General features: G+C 41.7%; 1 protein-coding gene across 1 annotated transcript in view; it reads left to right on the top strand.

Moving 5' to 3' along the window:
- The window catches only part of LOC114465384 (neural-cadherin-like), a 149,813-nt gene that overhangs the window by 120,658 nt on the left and 16,886 nt on the right, over positions 1-12,269 (top strand). Inside the window, 1 exon segment of the mRNA XM_028450367.1 lies at positions 6,990-7,254. Within this exon segment, the coding sequence (XP_028306168.1) occupies positions 6,990-7,254 (265 nt within the window).

Consider the following 12,269-nt stretch of genomic DNA (forward strand, 5'->3'; position numbering starts at 1 on the left):
TAAGGTAACCCTTCTTCGTAAAGAGAGGTAACTAAACCCCAAAACCACTTTCATCTGACAAAAAAAATTTATTTGGGTGTGAAGAAGTGCTGCTGATTGATTTTTGTCCTTCTCAAGACCACACAATCTGAGACCAAGACTTACCCAAGACCAAAATACACCAAGACAAGACCAAGACTTTTAAGAGTCGAGACAAAGTCAAGACTAAGATCAAGACAAGTCAAGATTGGGTCTAGACCAAGACCAACACAATCCATTTAAAAAAACAATGACAAGGTTGAACAGTTAAAGAGCAATCTCACTTTAATTTTATTTTTTTTAAATATGTTTGACTGACAAAAACAAGGTCTCTGCAACTCTTCAAAGCACAACATACAAAACTACATTCTTGCAAAAAATAAATCCTTTTATGTATTTAAAAGCCACTGACCGGAATTATTTTTAATTATCTAAATGTTCATTTGGCCTCAGTGTTCTGGATGGGTCTTAATGGAAAATCCCAAGTCGTCCAGTCTGAGATCGAGACAAGACAGAGTAAAAATGCTCTGAAGTCTGAAACAAGGCCAAGACTTTCAAAATGGGGTCTCAAGACCAAGACTGGACCAAGGCCAGTCTTGAGTGCTACAACACCTATAGGTATTGATGTTTTTCATAAATGTGTCAATAGTGTTTCAACTAGCAAAGGTAGATGGGTCAAAAGAGGCCGAAAACCCACTGATTGCAGATTCATTAAGAATGCGTCTCTGTTTTTTCAAATTGGAAGTAGTCTGTGCCAGTGTGAATGACGGATTAAATACATTGCAATAGTGGTCACTTATTTGAAAATTTTCAATACTTAGTTGGTCAATTTTTACTCCAAAAGAAAAGACCAAATCTAAAGTATGTCCTTTTGTGAAGTAGGATCCGACATATGCTGTACAAAGTGAAAGGAGTCCATAAGAGATACCAGCTCAGCTGCCATGGGACAAGATTAATTATCAACGTGGAGATTGAACTCACCAAGGATTATAACACTCTCCAATTTAACGATAGATGACATAAACTCGGTAAATTAATCGAGAAATAAACGAGCAGAACCAGGAGGTCGGTACACTAAAACACAGTGAAAAGAGTGTTCGTTTCCAACCTTACACGTCTGAAGCTCGAATTTGTTGTATGGGTTCTTGTCCATCAGTCTGCAGCAGAAAGAGTCCCGGTATGCCAGCCAAGGAATACCAAACACGAAGCAGTCTGGGGGGCACAGCTCGTTGAGATGAAAGTACTCATTCTCCTGCTGTTAAGTTTCCGTGAGGCACATGAAATCCAACTCGCGGGACTTAAAAAGGTCATTCAGGAGATGTTGCAATTTTGTTAGCTAGCAATCTAGCATTCTGCAGGCCCAGGCATAGTGACACTCCCTTGCAAGCCCATGTAGATCTTTGGCGTAGCGACCGAAGACATCTGTGATACACACCAAGGTATCAGGGGAGGCGTCTGTGCAGCGGCGCACGACGCAGACCGGTGTCCAGACGTGCGGGGGCCACAGGCTGGATCTACCACAATCCAAGAGTTTCCTGGCATCCAGGTGTAGAGAGGACAGGAGCAATCCCGGGATTAAACCTCCAGTACACCTTGATCCTAACTAGAAGACCTCCGCATCTACCCCGCTTTTTGGCTCGCTTCCTCCATGGGACAGGTGAGCACAGCAGGTCAGCTGGTACTGAGGCCAAGTGAGGAGGAAGTCTAGATGCTTGATCCTTAAAGTTGTGATTTAGATACTCCTCATAAGTTTGAATTAGATTAATAAGTGCCTGACGGTCATACACTGGCAACCCAGTGATATTCTGGTACAAAACTTTGCAGCAATAAACAATAGTTCAAGCAGAGCAGGCAGTATGCGGTCGGTAAACGCTGGCGCCATCTTGTCCTGTCAAAGTGTCAGCTAGCAGAGCATAAATTGTTCTTTGTAATTTTATAGTGTAGACGGCGTGTCTTTACTGCTCCAGAAGCCCCATCCATAATCAAGGCATTTTTTTGAATGTTCAGCTTTCGACACACTTCAGCGTAAAAAGCTCAGTTTAGTTACTCTTTCAAGTTGTTTGTCTGGTAATGTTTCACAACCAATATAGTAGTAGTATAGTTTTTTACATTGTTTTTTTAGTGTTTTAACTTGGCTTGCATTCAGTATTGTGCCCCAAGTCATGCCTGTTTTCCTGCTGCCTGCTCTTCTTTTGTTGGAGTGGATCGGTGATGACACAGAGTCAAGATTTCTCTATTTTGTCGAGCTCCATCACAACATCCCCTCCTGTGCCGGACAGACTCCTCAGCAGACATGAAGCCTGTGTTTCGTGTCAAACCCTCTTGAATCATTGACTAAGTTGGCCAAGTGTGAACAGCACTTTGAACTGAATGCCTCTGTTAGATCTGCCACTTCTGGCTTGCACACAGGTTACCTGTTTGCAGCTACCATGTGAATTCCAAACCACTGGCCTTAAAAACATGTCTTGTCTACTTACTTGTCTGACAACCCTGTTTAAAGCCTTGTGTCTTGTTCTTTTGGGTCTTTACACTACAAGAAGAAAACTCAGTGTTGTCCTCACCCCTTGTTGGAATCCCTACTGTGACAGCAGAAGGAAAAAGCTCTAGTCTTTACTTTATGTGTCGAAGCATCTCTGCGAAACTCTCACTGGAACTAAATTGGTGAGCTGTATAAAACATCTGATGTCTCTGCGGCAGGTGGTGAAGAATTTTCAGCCCAGTTGTTTCAAAGCTCTTAGAAACACTTGAACACAAGGCTGGTGTATTTCTCAACAACAGGCTCTAATTTAAAGGGCTGTCTCACTTTTTCCTTAAGGTTAGATACGGGATAGAGTGCACTCTGAATAAATAACCACACTTACACTCAAAACTTATAAAGATGCACCTTGTGTAGAAAGAGAAGGATTATGGTGTGTCTGTAAAGGAAACATTTATTCTATGCTCTCTGTGAAGACATTTTGATTAGATCTTAAATGATGTACTGCACGCTACCTTCTGTGAACAGCAAAGACCAGTAAAGAAAAAAATATCACAATTTTTATTTAGAGAAATTGCTTGACTCAAAGATTATGAACTTCCACCTCTATACATTTTTGTTTTGTACACTTAACTGTGATTGCAAAGATCTCCAAAGGTGCTTCAGAAAGTTTTTATATCTTCTGGAGAGGGATAGTTATGCAAGTTGCAGTCAGTGGTTTGTCTTTCTCTCAGCATGCACTTATTGTTCTCTCACCGAGTTGCAAAAACTTAGGTACGTTTAGATGCTGGACCTTTGTTGTTCTGAGTCATTGTGTTAGTTTAGAGATGCCTGATGGTCTTGTTTTCCTTTTCTTTCTTTTTTCTTTGTGCAGGTTTGTTTTTCTGCTTTGTGTCAGTTTTCTCTTTTCAGCATGGTTGGGTGAATCACTAACACTAATCGTCAGGTCTGCTGAGTGAAAATGCCCAAGATAGTAATTATTTTGTCAGGGAATCATTTTTACGCATACAAGTTGATTTTGAGAATGACTTTAATTCCTATTCTCTGAAAAGATGAAGGAGCAATATTGCAATATATTTCTACCTTCGCCAAGGAGGTAACACTTTCACTGCCGTTGATTTATTTGTTGTTGTTTTTTTGTCTTTTAACAAGATTACATCAAAAGTACTGAATGGATTTAAAAAATATTTAAACCAAAGTTAGAACTTAAACAATGGGACTTTCCATTAAATTCTGGAGAGTATCTGATCAATGTACTGAGTCAGTTATGTCAGTTGGTTCCTCAAACACCCCACCGAGTTTTATCCAGATCGGATCCAGATTGCGCACATGCATTTCGATCTACTCTATGGTTATTAATAGGAATAAAAATGTCTTCTTGGTGATGGAACTCAACCACCCATTGCACATTTGGCCCAACTAACCTATATAGTTTAGCAATTTCTCAAAAAAATGGGTGTGACCATACATTTGGACCTGCTGTATGATTATTAATGGGAATAGACATTTCTTCCAAGCCTTTAAAGTGAATGTTTATGGTATCATGAACAGGATCATTGATCAAGATAACTATGAATATTAAAATAAACAGGGTTTTTGCCACTTGGTGGAGGTTTGCGGGCTATGAGTGTCTGAAATGTTTAAATTGTTTTTCATAACAGAGCATCCGTAATGTGTTTCCACTCAACTTCTGTTTTGTATGCAACGCCACTTGAAAAATAATGCTGCTAGAGTTACCTGCTTCGGTGCTGGTGGTCCACATTGCAACACACCGCTCCCACTCTGGTGCGTGGTCTTTTTGGAGGTGAACCAATAAATCTGCCTTCAGACAGACTTTACAGTGGCGACTGCTTTGCTCCTTATTGTGGTTTCCACTACGATACCATTTCTACATGACTGACTGTCTATTGTCCTTCTTAGCAAACAAAATCCTCGCTTCCTGTAACAAACGCCAACATGTTTACATTCCTCTCTTTGTACGAGGCAGGTAGAAGGATAGATGCAGTGATTTTCAATTTTAATTCAATTATCGTGCAGCACGAGGAGGCAGTCATTAAATATGCTTGTCGGTGGTGGAAAAACCTTTTAATTTTACCTCTTGGACAGCCTGAGCTCTCAAAAGACTGGTAATCACTGGGGTTGAAACTCAACTACCCATTGCAAGATTAGCCCAGGTTGCCTATATAGTTTGTCAGACCTTTTGCTTCTTTATTCGATCAAATTTAGCAACAATATCTTTGGCTGCCTCCTTCACCCCTTTAATACACTAGTTAGATGTGACTTTGGTGAAAAGCTGTTTCAGGGCATTTAAATAAAGATTCTAAATATTGGTGGGTATTAAAAGGCAACAAAGTGCATGCTGTCGGGGAGAGAGGGAGAGAGAATTAGAGAGAGAGCCTGTCTGTTAGTGCGAGTGTGTCTGTGTCCTCGAGGAACGTTTGAGATGCCCATGCTGAGGGAGCAATAGCTAATGCAGGCTGAGCTGAATGTGAATTATCCTGCCCCACTGTTTCCAATTAAGCTTTGGACATGTACAAGCCGCAGTTATGGGAGGCTCTCATTGGTTAAATTCATTGTGCTCACTCATCCTTAACTGCTGAAGATAATTGTTGTTTCTTGTACACCACTCCTGCGGGAGAGCTCATGGTTCTGCTGTACAATTGTGAGCAAAGCAAATCTGAACTGCGCTAGGCTCCGAGGTTGAAGAATTAATTCTTACAGCTGAAACGCCAGTCTCCTTGTTTAATCACCGCTTTCTGGTTGGAATTTTTTAACCTACAAAATATTTGCTTGGCTAAACCTTTGCTTGCCTTTAATATGACAAGAGCTGGTCTAACTCTTTGTGTATTACTGTATATCAAAGATATTTTTTTCTTTATATCAACATAGAGTCCACCACCATATCAGTTAACAAAAAACTTTGGAAAAAAAAATCTCAAACGGATGAATGTGAGTAATGTGATGACAAAATCAATGCCTATTATAGGGTTGGTTAAATCAACCAATTCCATTTTCATTATTAAAGTCTCGACTCGATTACAAAACAATTTTTAATGATTATCAATTCGATTTTCGATTACTCACGATTATTGATCTGCAATTTAACATCAGTCAGCTGCTGAATTATTTGATATCTCTTTTGGCTAACACCTCAAAAAAACTTCAGAATTGTATAGAAGTACAACGATATCCAATATCCAAATTGCCTAGTTGGTATTACAATTTAAACAATGTAAATGATAAATATTTGAAAATTTAGGAATTGATTCATAATCAATTATCTTTTTTCTTTTCACCATCCCAAATGCCTATATGTTCATACTCATAACATTTGAAATGTAGAAAATGTAACTAATTATACGACCAGCAGTAAGGGACAATTTTATTTAGTTTTTTTTTTTTTTTTTTTTTAAAGGGATGGAGGTGTGAGAATAAATTATTTAATTTAACGTTTTTGGCCACAGACATGTATTTAACATGGGGACTCAATTATTATTATTATTATTATTATTATTATTATTATTATTATTATTATTATAGAAAGATAAAGAATATGATTTGACATAAACTGTGAAATAAAAAAACATCTAAAGATGCACTACTTCTCTAATTTTTTCAATAATGTTTACTTCAAAAGGTTATATTTGCATTTTTTGTGCATTACCAAAGGCAAAAGTGACTGACTTATTTAAAGAGTAAGTACAGCCCTGCCTTCTGCTGACCTGCCACTTCGAGGGAAATTCAAAAAATGCCTTGATTATGGGCGTTTCCCACTCAGATAGCCCGGTCAACGCTGTGCGCAGAGAGACTGTAATACACACAATGATGTGTCGGTACACACACACATAGCGAGTTCATAAGCAGAAATTTGTCACTACAACTAAAGGCACATACAATCACGACGTAAAGCTCACACACAGCCTAATGCTGCGTTCACACCGGATGCATCACGAAATGTCCGTATGTCCAGATTACATACAAAGTCAATGAATAGATGCGTCCCAGATGAGAAATGTTTCCCGTGCAGCGGTACGGTCCGATCCGCATGTCAAGTGCGTTGGCTGTGCGAGTGCGCTCCCGATTTTACATATATCCGCACACAAGCACATTTGCAAGAGTTGAAAATATTGAACTCATGCGACTGTTTGGCATGACGAAAGCCAATCAGAGTCTTTGTTGACGATGACGTCAGGCCATCAACACAGACACCGGTCTGTTCACCCATTCGCAGGGGAATCTGAAAGGATCTGTTTCAGCCAATTTTAAAATTCAGTTGTATTAGCCGGGATTCAACCCTTCATGGCCAGTATACCGGACATTTTACAACTAAATATGCAAAATTAAAATACGTTTACAAAAATGTGAAGAGTGGGACTAGGATCAATTAACAGCACCACTTAATACCCAAATACATATGTATGCAGCAGAAAAAAGTTGGTTTGGGGTGTACTTACTCTAAGTTATGCATTTCTAAGGTCATTATCACTTTTTTCAGCTCTCTCGGGGTCTTCTTGCTGTCTTCTACAACCTTGGAGATGGAGACCACAACATAACACTGCCTTACAATCGTCTGGATGATGGAGAATGGCATGATGTGGAATTGGACCGGTACGGAAAAGAGTTCACCCTGCGAATAGATGGTGGTGGAGGTCGTCGAGAGGTCACAGCTTCGCCTGGCCCAAGCCAGGAGATCATTATCGACCCCTCAGCTGTGATGCTTGGAAATTCTTTTCCATCAGGACACAACAGGAGCTTTCTTGGTAGGTGGCGGCTTTATTCTTTTTTTTTCTTTTTTGAAGAAAAAAGCAAGTTAATTTTTCTCCACTAGGAAGACATTGTACAATTAAATGGACATTTTAAAGCCTCTTTACACTGGCTTTTTTGCACATCGCAGTAAGAGAGGTTAAAAGATATGTGACTGACAGCCTTGCAACAAAAGAGACCCCACATTACTTTTCAGACTGTGTCAGAAATTCAGTACAATCGTAGCTCTACATCTTCTTCCACTCGACCTGGAAGCATCTGAGCGGATGATTTAATTGATCCGTCTGCACAGTGTTCCTCTAAAACTATTTTGACTTTCTACCGTGTAGTTCTGTGACCTTAGGCTCTTTAGCATGCAGCTCTTTAGCATGCAGCTTGTTAGCATGCAGCTCTTTAGCTCAGCTCTTGCTGCTCCTGTTACTAATGGAACAAGAGATGGACCTCCAACAGGGTTCTCTTAGTCTTCATTTGACAAAGTTTCCTGAAACTGTTTCTTCCTTACTAGAAATTTTAAATAAGGTGTTTCAAATGTGCAGGCAAATTGATTAGTAGGACAATGTGATTAATTGTGAGATTACTAGGAACACCTGCAAATTACATAATTGTCTGCACCAAGGATGTCATGTTTTTACCAATGTTTATTTGTTTTTAGTTTGTCTGTTAGCAGGATTACATCAAAAGTACTTAATGGATTTTGACAGAATTTAGACCTTACGCCATGAAAGATTCCGTTACATTTTGGAGGGGATCCGTATTAATATACAGATTCTTTAAGAAATTTGATTCCGTTATGTTAGTTTCTCAATTACCCTGCTGAGTTTCATCCTGGTCAGATCTTGATTGTGCATTTCTTTGTGGTTTAAAGAATATAGATATTTGGACCTACTGTATCGTTATTAATGTGAATAGACATTTTTTACAAGCCTTTAAAGTGTGAAGGATCATTGATCCAGATAACTATAGGTTATTTACATAACCCCAGTTTTCTGAGTAATATGATTGAGATGTCTCACTATGGGATGTACGCCTCTGGGTCATTCCTCAGAAGCCCAAGCTCATTACGCCAATCCTGATTGGCTGGTGAAATATATTCATCCGCAACAGGTAGTCCACCTACTATAAGAAGAGTGGGTGGATGATACTATGCCATTCAAATAAGCAAACCTCCTCTCACTCTCCCAGAAAAAATGGTTTTCTGGTGAGACATCTCACTTATATTACTCAGAGAACCGTGGTTATGTAAATAACCTATAGTTATCTTTCAGAACATTTGTTTCGATGTCTCACTATGGGATATGGTAGCTCCCGTATTGCAGACAAGCTTATCACGTGTACACTAACCCACAGGTCAAGCACTGTTCCGATCAGGACAGGAGAACCTCCTGTGTCACGCACGGAGCGGAGACATCAGCCTATAGAATCGGACAAAAGTGAGGGACGACCAGCTCACGCCGCACAATTGTTCTGAACAGACACTCCCCTGAACAGGGCCCAGGATGTGGCTAAACCCAAAGTGGAGTGTACATGCAAGCTCACAGGCGGCTGCAGACCCTGACTCATATAAGCCAAAGCAATTGCCTCCACCACCCAGTGACCGGAGACGGCTTCCGGGGGGACACAGCAGCAGTCGCGGGAGCAGGTGTGCTGCGACCAGCGGTTCCACCGGAGGCATGCGGGGCAGACCCAGGTTCTCCATCGTCTCACAGTCGAGGGACTGGAAGACAAGGAGCAGTTGCCTCGTCGAACCCTTGATTGCGGGGGAAATCGCTTCCCCTCGTAGCAGGACCTGGTCGTCTCTGCTGCGACAGTTGAGCAGAGGTGCGTCTGTACACGTCTATCATGTTCGAACCGAGGAGAGGAGAAGCTGGTGTGCTTCCCTCAGCTCTCTCTATGGAGTCAACAGAGGCAGCGGGCTTTGCAGTCCAAGCCGGAGTGACAAAAATGTTGTCTTCCTCTGAGATGAAGAGCTCAGGGGTGACATCTTTGTCGTCCACACAGTTCAGGTCTAGGATGTCTTCTTCTAGTGGAGGAACAGTTACGAGGTCGAGCTGGGAGCCCCAGCTGGAACTGAGCCTCACCGCGGGCTCCACACAGGTTCCCGTTTCCATCTCCGTCATGACGGCGGTGCCGTGGGGAGGAAGTTACGGGTCCTGTTGAGACAGGCTGGCTTGGAGTACCAGCCGTCTATGGAGGATCTTCACCATGAAGACGGTGCAGTGGCGGCAAGAGCCGGGGGCGTCGTGGGCCCGTCGAGCATGTTCCAGCTCGAAGCACCCTGAACACACCTGGTGTGTGTCTCGACCCAAAATGTTGTTGCCGCATCCACAGAGGCGTGCCTCTGAGCCTCCAGGCCCCCTGGTATGTAGGGCCTTGTCTTCCATTTTTTCATCTGTGGGAGCAGAACCAACATGTGGCACTTGGCGACCGTGGTGGGGTGGCCAGGGCAATGTTGTAACCGCATCGTTAACTGGAGTGTTAAGCCCCAAGCTTGACAACTGTGGTGTAGTGTCGTGGAAAGTGGTGAGCCAAGCCTAAAACAGGTGTGTTAGCGGTCAGCGTTTGACAGCAGTGGTGAGGTGTCAAAGCGGTGCTGCACTGAGTGTGGAGAGCAAGGAAGCACCGGTCGACCTTGTGTGGTCGAGAGCAAAAGCATCCAACAGTAGCGTCCGGCGACAGATTCCAAAAAAGGGTCCACCTGTGGACTGTTAAGCTGCTCTAGACGCAAGATAGCACCGAGTGAGAAGAGGTTTTTGAATGGCGTAGTATCATCAGTAGCATATATCTCATAGTGAGACATCGAAACAAATGTTAAGAAAGAGAACTGCCAATATCTGACTAAGAGGATAGTTGGCACTTGGTGGAGGTTTGCACTCTCTGAGTAATCTTGTTTATTAGGCTAAATAATGAATGATCAATAGTTACTAGATCAAAATAGACTCCTATGTCGGATGAAAACAGAATGCTACATTTGTAGTCAAATTTAAAACCACGCATAGAAAGATCAGCAAATTGTTTCCCCTCTTTACAAACAATTTTCAAATCAACATTTGTATGTCAAATTCACTCTTTTCTAATTCACACATTAACATAGAAACACATGTATAGTTTTCAAGCATCAGTCTGTTAGAAGCATTGTGTTTATAATGATTTTGTTTCCCTCAGTGCAAGAAACAAATGGCAATCACTTCAACCTAAGCCCACTGAGGCTGATACACATTTTCCACATAAACCCCAACTAAAGGCTGATTGGCTCTTTGTTGTACAGTTATTATCAGAAAAGTACACTTTGAAGGGGAGTTAAAGGCACAATGGTAATGGTATAATGTCGAAAAGTCGAGAAGAGGTTGTGTTGTGAGACAATGGAGCAAGAGGTGAAGATGTGGTAGTAAAAGAGGAAGATTCAGGAGAAATATTAAAGCTCTGACAGATGGGATCAGTGCTGCTGTAGCTGACCGTGTCATCAATAATGGGTTGACTCTTCAGAAAGCTGAAACGAGAGTCGAACCCATTCTGAACTGCTGCACCGTAGCAGGTGTCAGTCAGGGAATTTAGAAAGAGAACATAAGGTTAAGAAAAACCTTCAGTGTGTGTGGAATCTAAAAGCGTTTCATACAAGACCATCTCACAGGGACACCTTCAACAATGCCCTCTTCTATAAATACTTAACCTAGCCTAGCTTACACGCGACACAAGGCTATTCTAAATGCTATCTAGGGTATTTGTTTAGGCTTTAGTTTTTACATCAAGAGGAGGACCCTGAAAATGTGTGTAAATTACATTTTTTTTAAGTTGTAAGGAAATGAAAAATACACTAATAAGTGACAAGCTTTTTAAAAAAAAACAAAAAAAAGAAAAACAAAGTGCTACATGCTGAACATTAGCGTTTAGTTTATTAGTGACCATGTGTCACTTTTGTTGTCAGTGTAATTTATAGATTTTTGTCCAATAACTCATCCCCAAAATTTAGTCCGATAATAAGGACACTTCTGCTTTCTTCTGGTATTATTGTACAAAGTTTAATGGTTATTGATTAATTGGCAAAATTAAACTAAAAATGTGCTCTTCAAACCTATTGGAACAGTCATGTCATTATTAATATAGATTATATCAGCACCACAGCACCCCTGTTGTTAGTCATGGTTTACTGAGTCCGAGGGGTTATACTGACTCTGAGGGGTTATACTGAGTCCGAACTCTTGTGCTGACAATGAGGGGTCTAGAGGCCTTGTTCTCCATCTTTTTGTCTGTGTTGTTGTGCAGGCAGAAGGAAGTTAGCAGCTAGCTTGGCACGTGGTAGGTTGCCACTGAGCTAGCAGGAGAACCAACATGTGGTGCCTGGCGACCGTGGTGGGGTGACAAGGGCGGTTTTGTAACCGGGTCGTTAACTGGAGTGTTAAGCCCCAAGCTTGACAGCCGTGGTGTAGCGTCGAGGAAAGTGGTGCGCCAAGCCGAAAACAGGTGTGCTAGCGGTCGGTGCTCAACGGCTGTGGTGAGGCGTCAAAGCGGTGCTGCACTGAGCATGGAGAGCAAGAAAGCACCGGTTGACATGGTGTGGTTGAGAGCAAAAGCATCCAACAGCAGCATCCGGCGATGGATTCCAGAAAAGGGTCCACTAGTGGACGGTTAAGCTGCTGCAGATGCAAGATAGCTCCGAATGAGAAGAGGTTTTTGAATCGCGTAGTATCATCGGCCCACTCTACTTATAGTAGATGAAACTACTCGTTGCGGATGAATACATTTCACCAGCCAATCAGGATTGGCGTAATGAGATTGGGCTTCTGAGGAATGACGCGGAGGCGTATATCCCATAGTGAGACAAAAAAAATGAATGTTATGAACTGCCAATATCTGACTAAGAGATAGTTGGCACTCGGCATAGGTTCCGAGGGTTTATACTGATTCCCAGGGGTTATACTAACACTGAGGGGTTAATACTGACCTAGGGGTTATACTGACTCCGACGGGTTATACTTATTCCCAGGGGTTATAATGACTCCAACGGGTTACACTG

The sequence above is a fragment of the Gouania willdenowi genome, chromosome 6 (genome assembly GCF_900634775.1).
Source record: "Gouania willdenowi chromosome 6, fGouWil2.1, whole genome shotgun sequence".
In the NCBI taxonomy this organism is placed as follows: Eukaryota; Metazoa; Chordata; class Actinopteri; order Blenniiformes; family Gobiesocidae; genus Gouania; species Gouania willdenowi.